General features: G+C 37.3%; 1 protein-coding gene across 2 annotated transcripts in view; it reads right to left on the bottom strand.

Moving 5' to 3' along the window:
- The window catches only part of Rh4 (Rhodopsin 4), a 105,994-nt gene extending 79,842 nt beyond the window's left edge, over positions 1–26,152 (bottom strand). The window contains exons 1-3 of one of the 2 annotated variants that reach the window (XM_067787101.1): positions 25,918–26,152; positions 23,947–24,132; positions 21,258–21,604 (exon numbers count right to left, since the gene is read on the bottom strand). In XM_067787101.1, the coding sequence (XP_067643202.1) occupies positions 21,258–21,604; positions 23,947–24,132; positions 25,918–26,003 (619 nt within the window). In that variant the 5' untranslated portion in view covers positions 26,004–26,152. Of the gene's footprint in view, positions 1–3,285; positions 3,633–3,748; positions 3,935–5,784; positions 6,124–21,257; positions 21,605–23,946; positions 24,133–25,917 lie in introns of those variants that run through there. The other variant, XM_067787103.1, reaches the window with a different exon arrangement.
- Positions 26,153–27,600: the final 1,448 nt, after the last annotated feature.

Below are 27,600 nucleotides of genomic sequence, written 5' to 3'. Positions count from 1 at the left end.
GAAGCAAGAAGCAATAGTCTTACAGTTGAAAAGTTAAGAGATATTTTAAAATATATCTTAAAAGTCATAAATCAGCTCTTGGAAAAATTGGCGGGTAATATGGTATACCGTGTCGGTTAATGTGGTATAGTATACCACAATACCCACACATCGTACCCTTAGATAATAAGAAAGCAGTTTTACATTGAAAAGCAATAATTTATTTTAAAAACTGAAAAACTAAAAACGAAATGTTTTTAAACCTTAAAAAATCGTCTTAGTTCTTAGATAAATTCAATTAATTAAGCCTGTCCGATAACTAATTACAAGGAACGCAAATAAAAATTTTAGTTCATTTCAAAAATTTTAAATTAAATAAGCTGGACTGTTTCAGAAAAGTATCATAGTCTTATTTACATGAAACACAAAGAAAAATAGCACTACGGTTGGGAATACACTTTTCATGGGCCCAAATTTGCTCGCACTGTAGGCAAGATATCCATGGAAAAATAATAGCATCATCTCCAAAAACTTTTCGGCAATAGTTGCATGAGGTTTCTTTTGTTGGTGGAATGTTTGGAAACTCTTCACTACCACTTGAATCTGCAAACGATATAGCAGGAATGCTTTTTTATTGTATTTTTTAGCAGGTTGATTAACTGAGGCCTTCCGCTTTTTGTTAATCGTAGCAATGCTTTGTTGCAAATTATTTTTATAAGGTATGTGAAGGCACTTCTGATATTCCGGTTTCGTCCACGTTCCAAATACGAGTTGGTGGAAAATTATCTTTTATGTATTCATTTTCAAGTAGCTAGAAAAATGTTGGCACATTTTCCGGAGAAAACCCGTGCACACGGTCGGCGCTTGTACCAGTTGGCTTTCGAAAGCTTAAAATGTCGGTCGCAAAAGCCTTTTAACCAATCCTTGCCAGCACACTCTTTCATGACAGACAATTTATTGTGAATATTATTCTTTATCGCAATTTGATAGCCCAAAGACCTGACATCTGCACGTGTTAGTCCCCAACCCTTCGCTTCCATCTCTAACAACTATTTCACCAAGTCTACCTCAATTGCTGCAGTTGAAATTGGAGCCCGCCCCAGTTTATTTCCAATAATTCATCGATGGGTTTCTCACTTCTTGACATGCGCTGCAAAGTAGTATGAGGGAGATTGAAGATTTTGAAGCCAAAAGAATACCCATTTCTCCTTTCTTTACTGTCTGTATAGCTTTTTTCATATCCTCTGCTCTCCGTTTTCGTATTTCACCTTTTTCCGGCATGTTTGTGATCGGAAGGGTTATTTGGTATACTATACCACAATAGCCGACATCGAGTTGTATCATATAATTTTTAAATAAATAAACACAAATATATGCAAAATATTGCATTAACAGTTCACTAATTCAATACTCACACATTACTTACCGATTAACGAATGTAGTTTAAAATTTTTAAAGTTTTTGTAAAAAATCGTTTTATCTGATCAAGAAAAAAAGTCAACCGCACAACCACGCACATTCATTATAACTGACTCACAACAATGCCTACAAAGCACGAGTATCCACCTCCTCCAAAAATCCTGGGTTCAAGCCCTGGGCAAAGTAATTTCAAAAATTTTTCTAAGCGGAGTCGCCCCTCGGTACACTCAAAAGAAAGTTATCATGAAGGCGATGCCATCTAGGCATCAATGTGCAATTTTTGCTTATCTTTTTTTCGTCATCAATGATCTTATATTATTGACATTTTCGAAATATTAGTTTGATACTTGTATTTGTCATGTTAATAGACTACATACAAATGTAATGCGTTTTATAATCAATCTAGTATTAAATGTTATCATAATGAAACTAGGAAATTTATACAGCTACCATTTTGATACATTTTAAGGGCGAAACAAATATTTTCCATGGGCAAATCAATAGTCAAGATACAAAATTGATACTTTTAATTATACTTTTTATAATATTTACCGTTGCATTGATACCACGAAAATGATACCGTTTATAGTTTCATTTTTGCACATCGTGTATTAAATTAATAGTGACACTTTTTTTTGTGAGGGTAGTGATTTCGAGTGTATTTCTGCCATGAAAAATTTCTCAGTGAAAATTCATTTGGCTTGCAAATGTCGTTTGGAGTCGGCGTAAAACATGTAGGACCAGTCGCACCAATTTGTAAGAAACATCAAAAGGGACACGACGTAAATTGAAAGAGAACTAGGCCTAAATTCTCTTTTGGAAATTTACTGCGGTTTACTTACATTCACATACATATTCCAGGTACAGGCTTAGTCTATGTACAGAAATAAACGTTCTGTGATTTTTCAGCTAATGAATATGAAGGAATAAAAAAATGGTTTGGAAATTGTTGAGAATTGTTTTGTAATTTCCTTTATATTATGTAGGCCGATTGAATGTTTCTCCGCATTTTCAATACAAATCTTGCAATCGATTTTTAAGTAACTGAGACAATGCAACAAAAGTAGAAACAAATTCCGTTAGGTGGCGCACGGGTCGAAATAACCACTTAAGAATTTAGAATTTTGTGATCGGTTTAGTAACTTCTCATTGAGCTATAAACGGGGAATTTCCCACATACGTTAAGACACCGAGACATTGCAACAAAAGGGGGAAATCCGTTAGGTGATACACGTATCGAAATAATTAGATGAAAACTTAAACCGGCTTTTAGAGAACTTATCGATGAGCTAAAGACTTGAATTTCAAACTTAATTCAGAAGCCCATGACAGTATAAAACGCATAACAAAAAGTTTCGCTGGCGGGGGGAGAGCGCGCGGATCGAGATATTTAGAAAAATCGTACGGAACGGAGGGTATCTTGCGATCGATTTTTAAGTAACTTCTCATTGAGCTACAAACGTGAAACTTCACAGATAGGTTAAAACACCAGACAAAAGGTAAACAAATTTCGATAGGTGGCGCACCGATCTGGACTGATTTTTCTTCTCTTTAGAATTGATAGCACCCAGCAAATGACCATTGGGCTTATATTCTTGGCAATTATTGGAAGCCACTGAGATGTTAATAAAAGCACGGAGGGCTATATTTTTAGACTCCAAATGCTTTTAATTTTTTTTCGAAACTACCTACAGCCGTCTCCGTCGACTTTCCTGACTGATAGGCAGATTGCGTCCTACACAATATAACTTTTTACTGAGCATTTAACGTAAATATTTACATTCAATATTAAACCAGTTATTATCCTTCGAAAACCTAAATGTACGGAACGTCAAGAAATCTAAGGTTCCGTCAAAATATTATACGACTTACACTCCTTTTACGTACCTGGTACAAATCGGTCCCAAAAGCCCGTCAATGGCATTATAACCCACGGTGTGGCATACAACCATATTAACAAATTCATTATAATCGCTTTGGTCATGGTCATTGAACGATTCATTGGCTTTGTGATGACATTATAACGATCATAACCGATAGCGGCATTCAACATGCCTGCACCAATACCCGAATATGAGCCAATAGCAGCAAAAATTTGACACCATGTATTACCGAGCGCAAAACCACGATGGAAACTATTATAAACGAATATCGGTATCTTGGCGCACATAACAAAATCGAGGAAAGCCAAGTTAAGAACGAACATGTTTGAAGGTGTGCGTAAGGCCTTGGCGCTGTGTTCGGAAGTTGTGTAGAAGTGCATAGGGAGAAAAAGAGAGATAGAGTAGTGATACAATAGAGTCGAATTAGGACCACAGATACAATCGTTTCGTTATAACCGTCAGCCTACCTCATGAATATCCACAGCACTAGTCCATTACCGATGACCGATGCGAAAAAGAAAAATGTATAGAGTATGGCTAACATGTAATGCATAGAGGCTGGTGGTTCCAATTGTGTTAGCCAATGTTCGGGTATATATTGTATTTGATCGGGCGGCACATTCCATCCTAAATATTGGAGCTCATTTGAAGCGCTAGACGTGTATTGGAAGAAAGTGCAACACGTTGAAGTGAATTTTATTCCCACGGTAAGAAAGGGCGCACAGTTGTGAACACGGAAATAACAGCAAAAATTATTAACAGATTTTATTGGTTCCGTTCTTCTTTTATTTGTTTTCATTAGCTTAAGAAAAAGCTTGAATGAATTGTTTAACGGAAATTTTTACACAAATTTCAAAAATGTTTTCGAAAAAATTCAAAAATTTCCGAAAACATTAAAATGCCCTGAAAGTACTAAAATTTTTACATGTAATTTTTTTTTTGATAAACAATTTTCAGAGCCGTTTTTGAAAAAGCTGGAAAATTCTACCGTTAAAAATTGGTATGAAAATTTTATAGTTTTTTTTACTGAACAAACCAATTTAAAAAATGTTTTCGAAAAGGCTAGAAAATCAAGTGTTTAAAAATTTTCATTCAAATTTCAAAATTTTCTTTGATTTTCAGAATATTTTAAAAGTCTTTATATAACCTGAAAATTTATAAATATCTACTTTAAATATTCCATCTTTGAAAACCATTTAGAACCGATTTGGTGCTCTAAAAATCTAGTGCCAAAATATTTTCATTAAAATTTCAAAAGTTCACATTCGAATTAAGACCAATTTCAAAAGCGTTTTCGACAGAGGTAAAAAATTCAAATGTTTAACAATTTTCATTAAAATTTCAAAACTTTTAACTCAATTTTCGGAAACGAAAATTATATAAAAAATTTCAAAAGTCTTCTCTAGAAAGACGAAAACTCAAATCCTTATAAATTTTCATGAAAATTCCTAAATTATTTCTTCGAATTTTCTGAGGCCAAAAACGACCATCGAGTTTTGAAAAAAAGTTTTTTTCTGCAGTTCATTCAAGTTTTTGATAAATTCGAAAAAAAATTTGTAAATTTCTATGAAAATTTTCAACTCAAATTTTTGAAAATATTTTTTTAATATTCAACATTTTTTTTAAATTGGTTTACATAGTTTTCGGTCTTGCAATTCAGTATCGTTTTATGAACGTTTGAAGTCAAAATTTGGAATTTTTACGAATATTTTTAAGTATTCGAATTTTTGTTGCAAATATTTTTGAAATTAATTTGTACTGTTTTCCTGTTTAAGACATAGTTTTGGTCATACATTTCTTCTAAGCTTTTTCGGAAATTCGAAAACTTTTAAAACAACTAAGTTTATTTTTTCAAAAATGTTTTTGAAATTGCGTTAGACGTTTTTCGGTGTACGATTCAGTGCCCCTTTCTGAAAGTTCGAAGTAAACAATATTCTAAAACGCTTTTGAAATTAAAACTACATATGTGTTTTCCAAACTAAGTTCAATAGTGTTTTGGAAAACCGAAGAAAAATTTGAAATTGCTATAAAAACTGGAACACTTACTTCACTTTCCGTTTTTTTTTTTGACAAAATTCGTAGTAAAAATTTCGAAATTTCAAATTTTCCCATTTTTTCGAAAAACTGTTTGCAATGGGTACACATAGTTTTCGTATACTATTCGATAGACTTATCTGGAAATTCATTTTAAAAATGTTGGAGTTTTTTAAAAAATATTAATACACTTGAATTTTCGAATTTCCTCGAAGTCGTTTTCGATATTAGTTCACATAGCTTAAAGTTTTCTGAAAGTTGGGAGTAAAAACTTTTACACATTCAAATTTTAGAACTTTTCCGAACACGTTTTAGGTTAACAATTCATCAACATAATAATAATAGTAATAATTTTCGAAAATACTTTAGAATACATTTACAGTTTTCATTGAACAATTCATTAAAGTTTTTTCTTAAATAAATTTTTGTGTTATTTTTTTTTTTCACAACTGTGAGTGCACTATTTTACCGTGCTTCCGGTCGCAGGAGTGGCTCCCAGCTGGCATTACAGCAGGGCTGCTGCACTGTCATTCCGCTATGTAATATAATTTTTTTTTGTGAGCTTTGCTAATAGTTAAAATTTCGTCAAGTTGTTTCTCCAAATTCGGCGCATTAAAAAGTCCGTCAACTCCTTGAAAAAGGACTAACTGAAGGAGCGATTTCTACGTGCGGCCACGCCCACTTTATATATACACTCAGCCACACACAACTAAGTCTTTCACTAATTTCGAACATTTAAACCGTCTCCTTCCAATCGTAATGCGCGAGCCATAGCCCCGACAGCCGAAACTTTTTGATGTTAATTGACACTCGATAATGTGTTGGGCTTTTATAGCTTATTCAGCTAGCTCAGTCGGTCTTGCGGTTGGTTTATAATGTATCTATTAATTAAATTTACCATTATGTAGATTTGAAATGTGACTTGCGTGCCGCTTAATCGTCACTGTGGCAGAGAAAATGTTGCAAGTTGACAAATTCCGAATTCCATAGCCTCAGACAGTAGCAATCAATGCCAAGTATACGAAAACGTACTAAGTCTGCAAGTCCGTTGCAAATGTGGGTGAAGTGCAGTGGATTATTTGGACAGGTTGGAGGGCTAAAAGATTGGTAATAGATACCATTTTGGTCGTGCACCTTTTGATACGACATACGACATATGTTAATACCTATCAACTGGTTTCACAAAGGGTAAGTGTAAATGATTTAGCCCTTGAATGCCAGCGGCTTATAATCGTGAGTTCGTTGAATTTCGTTGTCGTAATACATTTTCTTGTTCTAGATTGCATTTCTACATTCCTTTCTCCAGTGGCCATAAGCTATTTAAAGAAATGTTTGTGCTCTTCCTCAACTTTCTTTCGTAGTTAGCCCCTTTTTGATATAGAAGAGCCATCGGTAGTAGATTTTATGGCTCTTCTCGCTAAAAGTTGCTTTACCAAATCCAAAAATAGTTGAACTATCCCCAATTTTAGTAGAGAGTAGATTAAAGATGCGGACAGACCTTTTTAACTGCTCCCTCTATAAAAGGCGACTAGACTGCAGTCCTTGTTTATTTTTTTGATGATAGTGTTAGGAGCAGTCTCCGACTAGCTGGAGAAATTGTGATTGCACGTAGCAATTGAGGTGACAATACTACCTAGTGTTGTTCCGATATGAGTATATACCTAGGTACCTTGCTTAGGTTAGGTTTAGGTTTAAGTGGCTGCTGTCCGCATCGGAGCGGCACACTTAGGCCCATTGTGGAACCACACGGATTAGTTCCTACACTCTCCTAATCAAATCACTTCGTTGAGTTTGTAAAGCTAGCTAAGCGTCGTGTATTGATATCAGCTATATCAGTCAGATCTGCGAGAAATAACTTGCCCATAAAACGTGCCTTCTACCGAGCGCTGGACATTCGCAGAGTAGATGCCTAACAGTTTCTGGTTCTTCTTCGTTGCCGCAGCTTCTACAATAATCATTAAATGGAGCGCTAATCCTTTCCGCATGCGGTCCAATACAAACGTGACCAGTGAGAAGACTTACAACTAAGGAAAGATCCCTCTTACCGAAGGGTGAGAAGCTCTCGTGATCTCTTCTCATTCCATTCCGGCCATGTGAGTTTTGCCGTCTGGCATCTGTCATGATGCTTCCACCTGGCTCCGGCTTCCATCAGTAGAGCCTCCTTTTCCTTGAGTTTGCAGGTGGAGAGCGGCATGCCCAACCTATTCCAGGACGGCGAAAGTGGAAGGGAGGTACCCTTTCTTGCAAGCTCATCCGCCATCTCATTACCTGGTATGCCCTTATGTCCCGGAACCAATACCAGATGCAGAGTAAACTGTTCAGCCATCACGTTAAGTGATCTGCGTCAGCCTACTACAGTTTCAAAATTAGTTGTGACAGAGTCAAGGGCTTTCAGTGCTGCTTGACTGTCTGAGAAAATATAAATGTGCTTCTGAGAAACTGCCCTCTGCCTAAGGCAGTCCACAGCGTCTTGTATGGCCGCAAGCCTGAAAAGGCCCAGTGATCCGGAAGGCGAAACGATCTTTAATTGTCCAATCGTTCCGAATAGACACCCCTCCGACCCTGTTATCCAGTTTAGATCCATCTGTGTAGATCTAAATGCTGTCAGTGGGCCAATCTGGGTCATTCACCCACTGTGCCTTCTCAGGGATTAATATTTCGTATCCCTTGTTATAGTTGGTATGTGGTTTGCAGAAATCTGTCCATTCTGGTATGCAGAATCTGTCAAGAATTTCAGTATGGGTGCAGTGAGACCATGTGGTCAGTTTCCTCAGCCTAACAACTGCATATGCTGCATATTTTATGCCTCCTATATCTAAGTGCCTTGCTTAAGTACCGACTATTTGTTATAGCCGATTACTTCGTACATGCACTTTCTTGGGTATCTGGGTACAGTATATAATAATAATTTATACCCATTATTTATTTCAAGTAAGGCCTTCCGTATTTTTAATTCCTTTTCTATACTCAGCTGAGCAGAGCTCACAGAGTATATTAACTTTGTTCGCATAACTGTACCCCGTAACGGCATAAACTAATCGAGATGGATATAGACTTCTATATATCAAAATGATCTGGGCAAAAAAAGAAATTCATTTAGGCATGTCCGTCCGTCCGTCCGTCTGTCTGTCCGTGAACACGATAACTTGAGTAAATTTTGAGGTATCTTGATGAAATTTGTTATGTAGGTTCCTGTGCACTCATCTCCGATAAAATGAACGAAATCGGACTATAACCACGCCCACTTTTTCGATATCGAAAATTTCGAAAAACGGAAAAAGTGCGATAATTCATTACCAAAGATGGATAAAGCGATAACACTTGGTAGGTGGGTTGACCTTATGACGCAGAATAGAAAACTAGTAAAATTTTGTAAAATGGGCGTGGCACCGCCCACTTTTAAAAGAAGGTAATTTAAAAGTTTTGCAAGCCATAATTTCGCAGTCGCAGGAACGTTACTCCTGTTACTATATGTGTGCTAAATAAAAATTAGCAAAATCGGATGACGAACACGCCCACTTTTAAAAAAAAAAAATTTTTAAGTCAAATTTTAACAAAAAATTTAATATCTTTACAGTATATAAGTAAATTATGTCAAAATTCAACTCCAGCAATGATGTGGTGCAACAAAATACAAAAATAAAAGAAAATTTCAAAATGGGCGTGGCTCCGCCTTTTGTCATTCAATTTGTCTAGAATACTTTTAATGCCATAAGTCGAACAAAAATTTACCAGTCCATGTGAAATTTGGTAGGGGCATTGCTTCTATAATGATAACTGTTTTCTGCTACGCCCAGTTTTTATACACAGTCGACCGTCTGCCCTTCCGCTCGGCCGTTAACACGACAACTTGAACAAAAATCGATATATCTTTACTAAACTTTGTTTACGTACTTATCTGAACTCACTTTATCTTGGTATTAAAAATGGGCGAAATCCGACTATGACCAAGCCCACTTTTTCGATATCGAAAATTTCGAAAAATGAAAAAAAGCCATAATTCCATACAAAATACGAAAAAAAGGATGAAAGATGGTGATTGGTTTGGTTTTTTGACGCAAAGTATAAATAACTTTAGAAAAAACTTTGTAAAATCGGTGTGACACCTACCATATTAATTGGAGGAAATTGTAAAAGTTCTGCAGGGCGAAATCAAAAGCCCTTGGATTCATGGCAGGAATACTGTTCGTGGTATCTATCTATAAATCTTATAAAATAAAGTCGCTAAATGCGATGTATGCACATAACTTCGCACAGAATGCTCCGATTTTAAAACGGTTTTTTGCATTTGAAAGCTTAGCTACGTGAGATGGTACAGTTAATATAATTTGAAGGTATATATTATAGGGGTGTGGCAAATTGCCAAAATGTAGTAAAAAATAATAAAATTTTTGTTTACACAGCTATAACTCATAAACGGATGGATGGATTTGAAAAACTCTACTTTTCAGTAAAACTTTGAAATATTTACCTTCGATCTGCATCAAAAAAAATACTTGATTCCTTTCTTATATCAGCCAAATTGTTTAAACAAAAGTAACATTTTTATCAAAAAATGCGTATGTGTGTTTGTTCGCTGTGAACTGTCCGCGCTAATTGCTTTTGAGTGAGGCTTGATGCGACACATACATACGTACGTATATAGCATTCGCTGCGTTGTTTAACTTGGGACGTTGGTTTATAGGTTTGTATGGATGTACATATGTATGTATTTTCATATCATATCAGCTTGACATAGGTATGTACATACATACATATTTATGCAACATAAATGGTTTATTGTTAATGCAACATAAATGGTTAAGAATGCATACATCTATTGAAAAATAATCTTTCGTTAAAAATATTAAACATTTCCTTAAAATTCTTCAAAAAGGTTTTATTTTTTGGTATTTTTGCATATATCACTATCGGATATATGAACGGATATTAGCATCCCTAAGCTATACCATCACTAAGGCGATGCTAAAGCCTCCATTACTGATACTTAGCATAGACTTGACTTGGCTTGGCGTAAACTTGCCAACTTAGCCACGATTATACTCCACTTGGCGCATAAAATCTGGCATCATAATCAGCGTTGAAATTTATTTTCAAATAAATGTCAATTTGTATGACAAAATGTCAAAATGAAATGGAAACAAACAAATGGCATCTCAAAATGTAAACGTCACTTAGAACTTACATAGAAAATCAAAATTCAACAGACTTCTAAGTCAAGTTAAGTTTTGAGTAATCAGTAACATGCAATGTTCATTTAACAGAACTGTAAGTGACAGTTCGCAAGCCAAGTCAAGTCTATGCTAAGTATCGGTAATGGAGCCTTAAGCGATGTTCACGTCAATAATCAAATCATGTATACACATATATAAGGCAGCCGAGAGATGTCACACACAGATGCATTTACTTATACGCCCATGTGTGTGCGAGAGACTGTAAACTACAAACTCACATACATCTGAGAGACGCTGAAAAGTAGAAAATTGTAAACAAGTAGAAACTATATGAGAACTATAAACACTCGAAATAGTTGGTAAGTTCTGGAAATAGAAGAGCCTAGATGTATGCAGCGTAAACTATAAAAGCGGCACAAGCGAGTAAAATGTAATTCAGTTTGATTTGAGTTGTCAAGCAGTTTGATTAAGACGATATCTAGCGAGCAATAGCAGTGTTATTTTGAATAGTAGAGTTTCATTGAGCTATCAATCAGTGTGGTTATTAAGCAAGCTATTCGTTGCACAGTTTGTTATTGTGAAGTACTTTAATAAAGGCCATTTTGCATTATTACAAATTGGAGTTATTTATTCAACAGTTTAGTGATTCGAACTTAGCAGAGGATTTCAAATAAGAGGATTTGTAAGCAAATTCGTTACAATATTATAAAACAAAGTCGCTTTTGCTGTCCCATTTCCCTTTGAATGCTTAAACCTTTACAACTACACAACGGATTTTGATGCGCTTTTTTTTTAATAGATAAAGAGTGATTGAAGAGGAAGTAACGGATGAACATATTTGGCTGAAAATTGGTGGAGGGGTAGCTTAGAACCAGGAGACAGACATAGGCTAATTTTAATCCCGTTCTGGATAGGGTCTTGAGATCAAAACGTGGACCTGGGTAATCCTGGGATATGTTTGTATCGAATGTAAGCTGTTTATGAGTACTTTGACACGGGGTATTTGCCGTACCCGCGGGTAACTAGGGTCTCGAGATATAAGCGAAAACGTGGACAAGGGTACCCCTAGAATGTGTTTATAGAATATGGATAACGAATGAAAGCTGTTGATGAGTGCTTTAGTACAGAGTAATTTTTATACCGCTGGGTGACTAGGGTCTCAAAATATGGGCAAAAAATGGACCCGGATACCCCTAGAATGTGCGTGTAATATGGATATCAAATGAAAGTTGTTGCTGAGAGCTTTAAAGTAATTTTCATTGTGATATTCGATTTAGTTGCATTAACCTGGCAAAACTGATAAATGTGCATGCGAAGCCGAAATAAAGACATGAATTACTAATACCTACATAACTATTTACATACGTCCTATTCGATTTGCCTGGCAATAAGGGATGAAGAAAAATGGGAAAAACTTTAGAGAAGAGAAAAGAGGGAAGGAGAAGGATACTGAGAAAGAGATAGAGTGAGACGAAAATAGAGAGAGATGAAGCGAAAAGACGGAGGGAGGAGTGAATAAAAGGATTAAGAAAAAGAGAGGGGGGGGGCGGGGGCAGAGTTAGACGGAAAAAGCTTATTAAAATGTATGGAGATAGATCAAACTTAGGGCAGAACAACGTCTGACGGGTCTGCTAGTTGTATATATAAATAAATTGGCGGTACCCGACAGATGATGTTCTGGGTCACCCTGGTCCACATTTTGGTGGATATCTCGAAAACGCCTTCACATATACGACTAGGGGCCACTCCCTTTTAAAACCCTCATCAATACCTCGAATTTGATACCCATATCGTACAAACACATTCTAGAGTCACCCTTGGACCACGTTTATGGCGATATCCCGAAATGGCGTCCACGTATAGGACTATGGCCCACCCCGTTTAAAATACTCTGTAATACCTTCCATTTGAAACCAATGTCATACAAACACATTCCAGGGTTACCCTAGGTTCATTTTCCTAAATGGTGATTTTCCCTTATTTTGTCAACAAAGCTCTCAGCTGAGTATGTAATTTTCGGTTACACCCGAACTTGTTCTTATGTATTATGTCCGTTTCATGTTTGTTCGCTAATTTCAATAGTCATCTTGGCGGAGGGATCGTGGTTGACCAAGGTTTGAAATTTTGAACATAGCTTAGAGCTGTATGTTAAAATGCAATACTCAGGATAAGAAATTCTGCTAGAAGTAAACTTGAAACATTTCAATTAAAAAATTCCCCTTGGTGGCGCGAGGTCGTTACAATTCAAAAAAATTCATACGAAATATGGAATCTTGGGATCGTTTATTAAGTAACTTTCCGTTCATCTATAGACTGTGGTTCAGTGGCCTATGACAATTAAACACATATAAAAACTCTTCGGTTCGGACAGAATTTTTGAGATATGTAATATATTGGTCTAGAAACTTAAAGACGCGCATATCTAGTTGAGAAAATCCCATATCGGGCGAACGAGGCGACAAGCTTAGAAGTATCATAACAAACGGAGGAATCTTGCGATCATTGAGCTACAAACCTCATACAATGTTTATGTTTAGAGTACCGAGGCAATGCAACAAAATGAGAAAAAATTCTACTAGGCGGCGCACGTGTCGAAACAATTATAAAATTTGTATGAGATTTGGAAATTTTATCGATTTTTGTTCAACTTCCTTGAAAGCTACATGCTCGAATTTTAAATGCCAAAAGGATTGAAATACTAATCACGAACAGTTCCGCTAGGGGGGGGGGGGGGGCACCAATGGAGGTATTTTGAAGTCGTGCTACATAGTTCAGAGCAATGCAACGAAAGGGGAAAATCAAACGGAAATAAATAATATCTTCTGCGTTTTGATCCATTTTTTATATTATTGTTACGAATATTAGCAAAACTAAGGAGTGCTGCCAGCTCTAAGCCGATCTAAGCAGTGACGTGAATGCACATCAATAATTCAATCATTATGTATCTACATAAACGAATCAATAATTGCGTCTACACATATGTACACATTCCGACGAGCAACATTTACATACAAGGCAGCGAGAGATGAGATGTCACACACAGATGAATTTACTTATACGCTTATGTGTGTGCGGGAGACTGTAAACTACAAACTCACATATGTACATCTGAGAAGCGCTAAAAAGTAGAATTGTAAACAAGTAGGAACTATATGAGAACTATACACACACGAATATAGTTGGTAAGTTCTGGAAATGGAAGCGCCTAGAAATATGCAGCGTAAACTATAAAAGCGGGGCAGGCGAGTAAGAAGTAATTCAGTTTGATTTGAGTTGTCAAGCAGTTTGATTAAGACGATATCTAGCGAGCAACAGCAGTGTTATTTTGAATAGTAGAGTTTCATTGAGCTATCAATCAGTGTGGTTATTAAGCAAGCTATTCGTTGCACAGTTTGTTATTGTGAAGTACTTTAATAAAGGCCATTTTGCATTATTACAAATTGGAGTTATTTATTCAACAGTTTAGTGATTCGAACTTAGCAGAGGATTGCAAATAAGAGGATTTGCAGCAAATTCGTTACATTATTTAGCGAGGCAAGAAAGGAAAGAGAAATAAGGAATGGGATGGAAAGAAAAGGAAAGGGAGGGAAAAGGAAAGCAAAGCAAACAAGTAAGGAAGGCTAAGTTCGGGTGTAACCGGACATTACATATTCAGTTGAGAGCTTTGGAGACAAAATAAGGGAAAATAACCATTTAGCAAAATGAACCTAGGGTAACCCTGGAATGTGTTTGTATGACATTGGTTTCAAATGGAAGGTATTAAAGAGTATTTTAAAAGGGAGTGGGCCTTAGGGAGTACGCCTTTTCGAGATATCGCCATAAAGGTGGAACAGGGGTGACTCTAGAATGCGTTTGTACGATATGGGTATCAAATGAAAGGTGTTAATGATTATTTAAAAGGCAGTGGGCCTTAGTTCTATAGGTGGCCGACTTTTCGAGATAACTCCATAAAGGTGGACCAGGGGTGACTTTATAATGTGTTTGTACGAAATTAAAGGTATTGATAAGGGTTTTAAAAGGTAGTGGCCCTTAGTTGTATATGTGAAGGCGTTTTCGAGATATTGATCGAAATGTGGATCAGGGTGACCCCGAACATCATCTGTCGGGTATCGCTAATTTATTTATATATGTAACTAGCAGACCCGTCAGACGTTGTTCTGCCCTAAATTTGGTCTATCTCCATACATTTTAATAAGCTTTTTCCGTCTAACTCTGCCCCGTCCTTTTATTCACTCCTCCCTCCGTGTTTTCGCTTCATCTCTCTCTATTTTCGTCTCACTCTATCTTTTTCTCAGTATCCTTCTCCTTTCCTCTTTTCTCTTCTCTAAAGTTTTTCCCATTCTTCTTCATCCCTTATTGCCAGGCAAATCGAATAGGACGTATGTAAATAGTTATGTAGGTATTAGTAATTCATGTCTTTATTTCGGCTTCGCATGCACATTTATCAGTTTTGCCAGGTTAATGCAACTAAATCGAATATCACAATGAAAATTACTTTAAAGCTCTCAGCAACAACTTTCATTTGATATCCATATTACACACACATTCTAGGGGTATCCGGGTCCATTTTTTTGGCCATATCTTGAGACCCTAGTCACCCAGCGGTATAAAAATTACTCTGTACTAAAGCACTCATCAACAGCTTTCATTCGTTATCCATATTCTATAAACACATTCTAGGGGTACCCTTGTCCACGTTTTCGCTTATATCTCGAGACCCTAGTTACCCGCGGGTACGACAAATACCCCGTATCAAAGTACTCATAAACAGCTTACATTCGATACAAACATATCCCAGGATTACCCAGGTCCACGTTTTGATCTCTAGACCCTATCCAGAACGGGATTAAAATTAGCCTATGTCTGTCTCCTGGTTCTAAGCTACCCCTCCACCAATTTTCAGCCAAATATGTTCATCCGTTACTTCCTCTTCAATCACTCTTTATCTATTAAAAAAAAAGCGCATCAAAATCCGTTGTGTAGTTGTAAAGGTTTAAGCATTCAAAGGGAAATGGGACAGCAAAAGCGACTTTGTTTTATAATATGTAGTGATAGTGATATATGCAAAAATACCAAAAAATAAAACTTTTTTGAAGAATTTTAAGGAAATGTTTAATATTTTTAACGAAAGATTATTTTTCAATAGATGTATGCATTCTTAACCATTTATGTTGCATTAACAATTAACCATTTATGTTGCATAAATATGTATGTATGTACATACATACCTATGTCAAGCTGATATGATATGAAAATACATACATATGTACATCCATACAAACCTATAAACCAACGCCCCAAGTTAAACAACGCAGCGAATGCTATATATGTACGTATGTATGTGTCGCATCAAGCCTCACTCAAAAGCAATTAGCGCGGACAGTTCACAGCGAACAAACACACATACGCATTTTTTGATAAAAATGTTACTTTTGTTTAAACAATTTGGCTGATATATGAAAGGAATCAAGTATTTTTTTTGATGCAGATCGAAGGTAAATATTTCAAAGTTTTACTGAAAAGTAGAATTTTTCAATTCCATCCATCCGTTTATGAGTTATAGCTGTGTAAACAAAAATTTTATGATTTTTTACTACATTTTGGCAATTTGCCACACCCCTATAATATATACCTTCAAATTATATTAACTGTACCATCTCACGTAGCTAAGCTTTCAAATGCAAAAAACCGTTTTAAAATCGGAGCATTCTGTGCGAAGTTATGTGCATACATCGCATTTAGCGACTTTATTTTATAAGATTTATAGATAGATACCACGAACAGTATTCCTGCCATGAATCCAAGGGCTTTTGATTTCGCCCTGCAGAACTTTTTCATTTTCTTCTACTTGATACGGTATGTGTCACACCCATTTTACAAAGTTTTTTCTAAAGTTATATTTTGCGTCAATAAACCAATCCAATTACCATGTTTCATCTCTTTTTTCATATTTGGTATAGAATTATGGCATTTTTTTCATTTTTCGTAATTTTCGAAATCGAAAAAGTGGGCGTGGTCATAGTCGGATTTCGGCCATTTTTTTATACCAATACAAAGTGAGTTTAGATAAGTACGTGAACTGAGTTTAGTAACCGATTTCGCCCATTTTCACAGAAAACAGTTATCGTCATAGAAGCTATGCCCTACCAAATTTCACAAGGTTGGTTAATTTTAGTTCGACTTATGGCATTAAAAGTATTTTAGACGAATTAAATGAAAAAGGGCGGAGCCACGCCCATTTTGAAATTTTGTTTTATTTTTGTATTTGGTTGCACCATATCATTACTGGAGTTGAGTGTTGGCATAATTTACTTATATACTGTAAAGATTTAAAATTTTTTGTTAAAATTTGACTTAAAAAAAAATGTTTAAAAGTGGGCGTGTTCGTCATTCGATTTTGCTAATTTTTATTTAGCGCACATATAGTAATAGAAGCAATGTGCCTGCCAAATTTCATCATGATATCTTCAACGACTGCGAAATTACAGCTTGCAAAACTTTTAAATTACCTTCTGTTAAAAGTGGGCGGTGCCACGTCCATTGTCCAAAAATTTACTAATTTCTGTTGTGCGTCATAAGCTCAACGCACCTACCAAGTTTAATCGCTTTACCCGTCTTTGGTAATGAATTATCGCACTTTTTCGGTTTTTCGAAATTTTCGATATCGAAAAAGTGGGCGTGGTTGTAGTCCGATTTCGTTCATTTTAAATAGCGATCTGAGATGAGCGCCCAGGAACCTACAGATCAAATTTCATCAAGATACCTCAAAATTTACTAAGTTATCGTGTTTACAGACGGACGGACATGGCTAAATGAATTTCTTTTTTCACCAAGATCATTTTGATACATAGAAGTTTATATCTATCTCGATTAGTTTATGCCGTTACGGATTACCGTTATGCGAACAAAGTTAATATGCTCTGTGAGCTCTGCTCAGCTGAGTATATAAAGAAAAGTAGGAGGAGGAAAGGAAAGAAGTCAAAACCAAAGCCGGGAGCCGCGCTATCCATTTGTTACCGAAGTGTTATCGACGGGTTATGGACCTTTTATCAATTTCTTATCGACGAGCTATCGGTGTGTTATTTGACGAGTTATCGCTTTGTTATCGAAAATTTATCGATTTGCTGTCGGAGTGTTTGTAGTCGAGACGTTATCCATGAATTATCGAACAGTTATTGACATTTTATCAAAAAGTTATCGACTTGTTATCGATATGCTATCGAAAAGTTGTCAATTACCTATCAAAATTCATGGGTACGGAATGGAAAATTTGTTGATTTTTTTCGAAAATGTATCTATTTGTTACTCATGATTCATCGCTTGTTTTGCAACAATACCGAAAAAGTTCAATATAAAATCGATGACACCCACCGATAAGAACTCGCTATCGATAATAAGAAGATAACACAACAATATCTGTTCGGTGTTGGTTGTTATCGACGAAGATCGTTTCACAAAGCCCGGAACTACATATTTATTTCTGATTAAGTTACATCTGTCGTAGGTAATTTTAACTCCTGAGCGAGCTTTAATTTATTTAAAAATTTAAGTTTTTTTAGATGCACACTGTATGTTTACACCTCGAACAGCACGAGTACTTGGTACTCACGCCTTGTTTTGAACGTAATTAAAAATTTCACGATAATCAACTGTTTTTATGATATGAAAGTCACGGATTTTATTTTTAAAAGTTTCACCAAGTTTTTTTAATGAGTACGATACGAGTAGGTATCGAGTGCTTTCCCTCGCTAGTTTTTTGTTATCAATTACTTTAATCGATCCTTTTAAATGTGTACAGGTATCAAGTAGCAAGTAGTACCGAGAAAACACTACTATTACCACACAAAATTGCAAGCTGTAATGTAATGTCCGGTTCCATCCGAACTTGGAATTTCTTACGTATTATACCCAGATGTACTTGGACACAGGGTATTATTATTATAACTTTGAACTTTGATTGAATGACGGTTGGTTGTACAGGTATAAAGGAATCGAGATAGATGCAGACTTCCATATAACAAATCATCAGTATCGAAAAAAAATTTTAATAGCTATGTTCGTCCGTCGGTCTGTCCGTCTGCTAACACGGATCAGAATAGATTGGTATTGAAAATGAGCGAAATCGGATAACCATGCCCACTTTTTCGATATTGAAAATTTTGAAAAATGGAAAAAATTAGATAATTCAAAAACGAAAACCGCTAATGAAATTTGGTAGGTGGATTGGTTTTATAACGCAAAGACGTATGGAAGTTTAACAGGCCGTAAATCAAAAGCCGTTAAAGATATTACATTGAAATTTGGCAGAGGCACTACCCTTGCCATTTTATATAGACTGAGTGAAGATAACCAAAATCGGTTAAAGACCATACCCACTTTTCATAAAGGTCCAACCTTAACAAAGTTTGCTATAAGTCTTTGGTATTTTTATACTCAGCGTGCTTTGCACACAGAGTATATTAACTTTGATTGGATAACGGTTGGTTGTACAGGTATAAAGGAATCGAGATAGATATAGACTTCCATATATCAAAATCATCAGTATCGAAAAAAATTTGATTGAACCATGTCCGTCCGTCCGCCTGTCCGTTAAACGATAACTTGAGTAAATTTTGAGATATCTTGATGAAATTTGGTATGTAGGTTCCTGGGCACTCATCTCAGATCGCTATTTAAAATGAACGATATCGGACTATAACCACGCCCACATTTTCAATATCGAAAATTTCGAGAAACCGAAATAATGCGACAATTCATTCCCAAAGACGGCTAAAGCGATGAAACTAGGTAGGTAGGTTGAACTCATGACGCAGAATAGAAAATTAGTAAAATTTTGGACAATGGGCGTGGCACCGCCCACTTTTAAAAGAAGGTAATTTAAAAGTTTTGCAAGCTGTAATTTGGCAGTCGTTGAAGATAACATGATAAAATTTGGCAGGAACGTTACTACTATTACTATATATATGCTAAATAAAAATTTGCAAAATCGGATGAAGAAAAAAAAAAATTCCGCCCACTTTTTAAAATAATAAATTTTAACAAAAAATTGAATATCTTTACGGTATATAAGTAAATTATGTCAACATTCAACTCCAGTAATGATGTGGTGCAACAAAATACAAAATAAAAGAAAATTTCAAAATGGGCGTGGCTCCGCCCTTTTTCATTTAATTAGTCTAGAATACTTTTAATGCCATAAGTCGAATAAAAATTTACCAAGCCTTGTGAAATTTGGCAGGGGCATAGATTCTAAGACGATAACTGTTTTCTGTGAAAATGGGCGAAATCGGTTGAAGCCACGCCTAGTTTTTATACACAGTCGACCGTCTGTCCTTCCACGCGGACGTTAACACGATAACTTGAGCAAAAATCGATATATCTTTACCAAGCTTAGTTCACGTACTTATCTGAACCCACTTTATCTTGGTATAAAAAATGGCCGATATCCGACTATGACCAAGCCCACCTTTTCGATATGGAAAATTACGAAAAATGCAAAAAATGCCATAAATCTATACCAAATACGAAAAAAGGGATGAAACATGGTAATTAGATTGGTTTATTGACGCAAAATATAACGTTAGAGAAAACTTTGTAAAATGGGTGCGACATCTACCATATTAAGTAGAAGAAAATGAAAAAGTTCTGCAGGGCGAAATCAAAAGCTTTTAGAATCTTGGCAGAAATCTGTTCGTGGTATTACGTATAGAAATAAATTAGCGGTGTCCGACAGATGATGTTCTAGAGTCACCCCTGTTCCACCTTTATGGCGATATCCCGAAATAGCGTCCACTTATAGAACTATGGCCCGCTCCCTTTTAAAATACTCTTTAATACCTTCCATTTCATACCCATGTCATACAAACACATTCCAGGGTTACCCTAGGTTCACTTTCCTACATGGTGATTTTCCCTTATTTTGTCTCCAAAGCTCTCAGCTAAGTATGTAATATTCGGTTACACCCGAACTTAGCCTTCCTTACTTGTATTTAACTACATTTGAATGATATTCTACTAAGAACAGCGTTTCAAGTACTTAGTTGTTTTTCTATGTTTTTAGTGGTGAATTCACGAGCTGGCGTACCAAGACCTTGTATTAGAGCTGTCTGGAGTCATTTAGGAGTTGCCATACCAACCAAATGCATTGCATTTTTATTTTCTTTAAATGCAAAAGATTTTCACAAGCATTCCAGTTACCCTATACCTTGTTGTGAAGCGCACCATGGCTGTCTTATATCGCTAAGGCTGGGCTTTTCAGTGCGAGTTTAAACTCTAGTTAAAGTTGACTAGAGTTTAACCTTGCCACTTTGTTCAATAACATCAAAATTCGCTGCTCATCTCAGCTTAAGCTGCCGAAGTGGCAGGGTTAAACTCTAGTCAACTTTAACTGGAGTTTAAAATCGCACTGAAAAACCCGGACTAAATGGGCTTGCAAAAAGCCTAAGACAAACTTTATCACCTCAAAAAAAAAGAAGCACCCATTACTTAAGTTTAACCAAATAGTTTTGTCCAAACATTACTGGAACTTTTTTACATTTAACACACCCTCGATATATTCACATCTACTTATCTCTCTCTCTCCCCATCTCTTTTAAAATAAATTCTATTTTGAACGCAACGAATTCTTCTTTACCCAAACTCAGTTGCATAGGAAAGTGGTAGGAAAATTTAAAAAAGTGTTTATTGTTTTGTGTAATTTAGCTAACCCTGATTAGAACTATGTACAACAACAGTAAATTTCGAATATTATTTATCACTTTTCACTTACCTGGCACAAATCTGCCCCAATTCTCCGTCACACAACCAATTACGAATGGTGTTGCATAAAGATACGTAAATAAAATCATCATAATCGCTTTGCCATGCGTCATTTTGCCTTCCATTGGTTTTGTGATGACATTATAACGATCATAGGCGATGAATGCATTCGTTGTAGACGCACCAATTCCTGTATAAGCGCCGAGTATACCATAAACTTGACAACCGAAATTACCCAAAGCAAAACCACGATGAAAACTATTGTAGATGAAGACGGGCGTTTTCATCATCATAAAGAAATCACAAATGGCCAAATTGACGACGAGTATATTGGATGGTGTACGTAAAGATTTGGCACTACAGAAATATTAAATGGGATACGAGATTAGATAGAGTTTCATAAGAAATCACTAAGAGGTGGAACAGGAGCAGATCTCTGAGACGGTGGCATCAACATAACTTACAGAGCTATAACGATTTGTTCAGAATAAAACTGACCGCCGTCTACGATAAGTTCTTCACAGATACAAGGAGGTCGAAACAAAAAGCCTTTTCGTGTAGTCCGGCTAAGTAAGTAAAGACTTGATGCCTTCACCTCGTCATCCTCTATCTAACTGGTGCAATAGTGTTCAGCACTAAATGACAGAGATAAATGGGTCTCAGTCAACCCAATTTGCTATGCTCGACACCTTCCTTTGCACAGAAAGGTCATGATACCTTGCAAAATGCAGTACCTGCCTAATGTTGCTATAGCCCGGTAACGAGATAATTAAACTTAATTGAGAACTGGATATTCGATTAAGTATTCATTTCTCTAATCGGTATGTCACTCGTTAGCATCCCATACATGTCTTTGTTTTTTTTACTTAACCCCAAAAACACTTCTCAAAGGCTTAAGTAGTGTTACACATATGGGCAGTCCTTTGCTGAACTGATCCGGTATGCTCCGCTACTAGAAACTTTCGGTGCTATCCCCACTGCCTCGGGAACTTTTTTTTTGACCACCCTTCGAGCCTGGTCTGTGGATTTTAGTCGCCTCTTAAAACAGAAATGTCTACCAATGGAATATTCCAAGTCCTTTAGCCCGGTGGGAGGCAACTTATGTATCGCTAGCTTATTCGCGGCGAGTCCCACTCTCAAAGCCCAGGAGCGGTCGGCTAAGCTAAATTGTTTGTCCACTTGATTCCCTCCCACATAGCTTTGAGCAAGTTTAGCAATTCAGTTTCCCATTTGAGTTCCTCACATTATTCCTCCTTCGATGGAGAAGAAGTTGAAGCTCGTAATGAGGCAATTACCGGCTCACATGCATTAGTTTGACCTGAGTTAAAGTCAAATCTGGTAAAAGTGTTGAAGTGTCCGTAGTTCGTGGGTGTGACGATTACGTCACCGCAAAGTTGGGTTGAGCTGAGCTGGAAATTTGATTAAACCTCACGCAACTCATGTAAAGTTAAGCTATCTTAATAAGTCTCAAGAAGGTGACTCTATGTGCTAATTCTTACTTTCCTTGTACCGTGTTTAGATAAAATATATAGGATCTGTCGGTTTATTAACTGGATAGGTCAGATGAACCCATTACAGCATTTAGAATGAAGTTGTGTCAAAGTAGCGCGGGTATCCCTAGTCAAGCTACGTTTCTTCTCCCCTAAAAGTGGTGATTGGGCTCCTATTTCGACCTTAAATGGACAAGAATCGACAGACTCCCGCTGAAAGTTGTTGATTTCCTGTGAATACGATGAAGAATCAAACTTATGTATAGCCAGAAATCATCGGTTTGCTTGAGGCGGTGTCTGCCTAGGGGTTTGAAATGTGATTTTGCTGTAACAAGCGTCTGTCTTTAAAGTAATAGGCCTCTGAAAACTACCTTAAGCTTATTTTAATTCGGAGGTTTTGCGCCTCCCTCAAAAGGGATGGCGCTCTAAAGTCACATGGAGACATCTCGTGACACTTCTAAAAGCTCCTTTCTCCCATATATTGCGGGCAAGTGTTTTGAAAATTTTGTTGCTGCTGTGGAATTTAGTGCCAATCGCGGTTATGTGCGCTGGGAAGATGTGAGTATTATCATACCCATATCTCCTGTTTAATAGCACATTTGGTTAGACCAACGAGGCTCCTGATGTGATTTACGGAGCATTTACCAGTTTCCTTAGGGCCTTACAGAGCAAACTGTCGAAAGTTTTGTGTCTAATGTATGGTAAAGCTGTACAATGGCAAAGGAAAACAGTAAGCATTCATTTGAAAACTCCTGGTATCAACTTCTGCTTCCTAATTAGCTTAGATTTTACGGGCTGAAGATGGGTGCTGCCGACTTCCGTTCGTAGGATTTCGTAACTCTATCGGCTCCTAGCTTCAGCTTGGAAAATGCAGGTTGGTAGACAGTATGACTTTGAATTGCTCGAAGGAAATCTTGAGTCCTCGGGCCGACGATATGTACATGGATGCACCAGTAATGAGGCGAAGTGTGTTGACAACACCTTGGCAAATAATCAGTTCCATTTTACCTAGGCTTACAATAAGCCAAATTTTTCTGCCGCCATCTTATCTAAAATGTCTCAATCGAATAGAATTTCGTTGAGTGTAACAACTCACGGATATAGTGAAAAAAATATCACCTTGGAAAGCTCTCCAACTTTACATCGCACGTCTCTGGAAGCCGAATTGACACACCTTATACGTAATGTAAAGCTAATTGCAATACTTACGCAGAAAAGACCCAAATGACGAGACCATTACCAAACATCGACATTGTTGTAAAGAAAATGTATAATGTTCCCATTAAGTAGTGTAAAGATGCTGGCGGTTCTGGATACTTGAGCCAATGATCGGGTATATGGCGTAGCTCCTCCGGCGGTACATTCCAACCTATCAATCGGACATCTGAAGCCATTCTATAAATTCAAGAGCGCTTAGTTATTAAGATGAATTAAAGAATGACAAAAAAAAATGGAAACTGTTTTTGAAAGCAGAAAGACCTTCTGGGAAATCAACGACGAGGAAGATGGACAGCGGTATTAATAACAGGTCCTTAAGCGTGGAGATATAGAAGCTCTGAGGGGTGAACTACTACCATACCCAAATGCTCTCAGGATCCGTGTACCTACTTCCAATAATATTTAAAGATAATGGAAAACGTGAAAGATCCGAAGTGTGGGACGTTACAGATGAGGACGAAGCAGAATGCAACACTTTCCGTCTTAAGGGGCTTAGAATATTACGGCGTTAAGACAAGATAGTAAGAGTCGACTAAAGTCCACTGATATAAAGGTTCGAGGAGTCAAAATAATCGTCACCGAGGCAATCGGGATAGTATCAGAAGGTAGTGGTTTTTAGTAAGTCGTTTTTAACCCGAATCCTTGGAAAAAAGGACTTAAGTCGAGGTCCAGCAGCCATTTTTAACTTCAGAAAATGATATGACTGTTCGGACTCCGGAATATATGTATGCCTTCATCTGGTTTCTAATCATTACGATAATGGTGAAATTATCCCCGAGGATGCACCCATTTTGAGATATATACTCCATATTTTTGCTGGGCAGTAAAGCATGAAGTGACTAGAAGACTCCACCTCGCAATGCTACTAACACAGCTGGGGTTGTCCCGAATACTGAGCTTCACCGCATGGATTCGCATTGGGAAGTGCACCCATCAACATTCAAATTATTATCGAGGCGAGTCTTAGTGAACCCAAGTTGTTCCGCTCAGCGTTTTGCATTTACAGCCAGACGGATCTCGACACCTGTCGAGAGGTGATTTCAGTTCCCATGTTTACAGGATTTCGAGTGACCCCCCAGGTGCCTGTTCGTACGAAACTTCTCGGACGATGAGATTCGCATGCCAATTGCCGGAATATCACTATGACCTAGCACCCAGATAATCTTTATCGAAACGTATAACGATGTGACCATGATCGGCCTTGATATCCACCGGACTGTCCGAGTAGATGTTAAAACCCATAATAGATGGCGCACTGGATAGCATCCCGTCCAATGTATCCTGGATAACGTTGACTCACGCTTGAAACGGTCGGAAACTTTAAGTTTCTGGATGATTCTGAGTTCTTGACCCCCCTACTCTTCCCAGCCAGTTGATCTATCAAGGACAAATGAGTTGTCAATAACTTGTCTTGCTAGGCATGACGTCGAAAGTAGCAAGAATGCTAGAGTGCCTATTGTCCATGAGGCTATTTCCCACGTCTAGAAGCCTAATTACAGTCGAGTCGCGGTGGCTTTCCCAAAAATTGCCACCGGATACATATTTAACATTTCGTTAATAGTCAAAGTTGGTGTGGTTCCAAGGACCCCCTTATTCCAATCAGGGCCATTAATTGCACGGTTTATAGCTTTATAACGATCAGTGTCTAGTACGTTCCACCATACCAGCACTCCATAGGAGAGGATCGGATTTCCCCTCATATCATACCCCAAAGTGTTTAGTCCTATCCCATAATACCAGCTACACATTACCAATAAATGGCGGTTTTAAAACAAGGACTTAACGCCGCGTTCTTAGAAGAGAGCAGAATGAACAGCATGGCGGATGTATGAACGGACAGCGAGATAGATAGTTGTACCCGCTATGTTATTTCATTCAAGTTATATAACTCGCTTCGCACCAGCACAGCAGGGTATACATATAAACCAAAAAAGACCACTACTTAATTTATTTACACATCACCTGGCTTCCGCACGCAAAGTGGACACCGTCGAAATATTCCCAAACGGATTTGGCAAACTATATGAATAATCCATATCCAAATCCATTATAGTTACAATGTCCTTTAATTCTCTTCATCCACGTTCAAACCATCACTTTCCTCGCCGACACTTTTTTAAAGTGAAGCCGCGCGTCTTTTGCTGTTAGTCGAACTTTTTGTGTTCTGCGGTTCCAAGTGTACACTTTCTTTCACTGGCCGTTGTTGACAGAACCACGCAGATCTGCAATGATGGCTTTTATACGAAGTCATATACTTGGATTGGCAGTGATTTTTTCGCTTAGTCAAAATGGATTAGATTACCTACTCAGGCGTATTGGATTAGCTGTGATTTTAGTTCGTCGTTCTGTGTGAATAGGAATGTTCATTACAGTTATGCGCTGACAGGGCGGATTGAGTTTTGTTTTAGTTTTAAGTGTCGCTGACTTTGAATGTTTATGACATTCGCGACCTTGATTAACTAATTTACAAAATCCGAATGTCTGGTGGTGCCGAAAGAATGTTCGAAAATTAATCAATTACCTTGTAATTTGAAAAAAAAAAATAAAAAATCAACTTGGTTCCCAATCTTTCAGATTTCTTTTTAAAGAATGGGGAAGTGCCTGCTCTATAAAGAGAAGTATAAAATCCTTTTGGTCGACACACGAAAGCTAACTCTTTCATGGTGCGGTGAATACCCTCCGACTTTAATTACCTCTAAGATACGACTACTCGTATAGTAGTAACAGAACAATATTGTAAAAGAGTTACAAATATTAAAAAGTACTGTGAACTTCTAGCACTTCCACTCGGAGACATTTTTGTGCCCCAGTAAGTACCGGGTGGCGGCACATTCGTCCAACCAAGATTACTTCGTAGTAGTCCTCAACGAACTACTTTCTTTCTCTGTTGAAATAAAGAAGGAGCGAAAGATTCAGCTTTCCAGCCTCTGCTAGACTATCGAAAACTCGTCCGATCAGAATCTGAGTCATATTGTCTGCAATTCTGATCATCGGAAGAGAAAGTGGTGAAATTACTCCTCTTCGTCCTAACAGCTTCTGTTGAGAGAGCTTATTGGGATGGGCCACCGTCGGAGCATCAGTGCAATAGGACAATGCAGATTTGCTTTGCTTGAGAAGGAAGATACTTCTTTTACTATCCAAACGGCCATAAATCCTGTGAGACGTTGCAATTATATCAGTTGGTCCACAGCAAGTTCGCTGCCCTAATATTTTATTCCTCGATTTTCCTCAGGAGATAACCCAGCGGTGGTCGTTTCAAGCTGTCCGCCTCGCTTATGTCTATTACGGAACTGAATTTATCAAGTTAGATTCTAATCCCTTTAAGGCTTCATGCGTGTCGACAACGAACGTGACGTTGGTGTCTGAGATCGTGCTGTTCTTCAGGATCTTCTCCCTGCGGCATATATCCGTTTGGTCGCCTTATTGCCATGCCATCGAATATCGTCGCGTGCCCGTATTTGTTTGATTTCGTAATGTTAGACTGTCTTAGTCTTAGAGCCTCTTTCGCCGCCAAACCGTACCGAATTCATATCCACCAAAGGCCGGTCCACATTCCGAACACTCCTAAACCTTCGAGGAGTATCTATTTCGGAGAGTTTAAATAATTGTGGGCCTTAAAGTGCTGGAGTCCTGGAAGGATCTGAA

This window comes from Eurosta solidaginis, chromosome 5 (genome assembly GCF_040869045.1).
Source record: "Eurosta solidaginis isolate ZX-2024a chromosome 5, ASM4086904v1, whole genome shotgun sequence".
NCBI classification, from domain to species: Eukaryota; Metazoa; Arthropoda; class Insecta; order Diptera; family Tephritidae; genus Eurosta; species Eurosta solidaginis.
The sequence above is the reverse complement of the archived record's forward strand: the minus strand, read 5'-3'. Positions and strand labels throughout refer to the sequence as shown.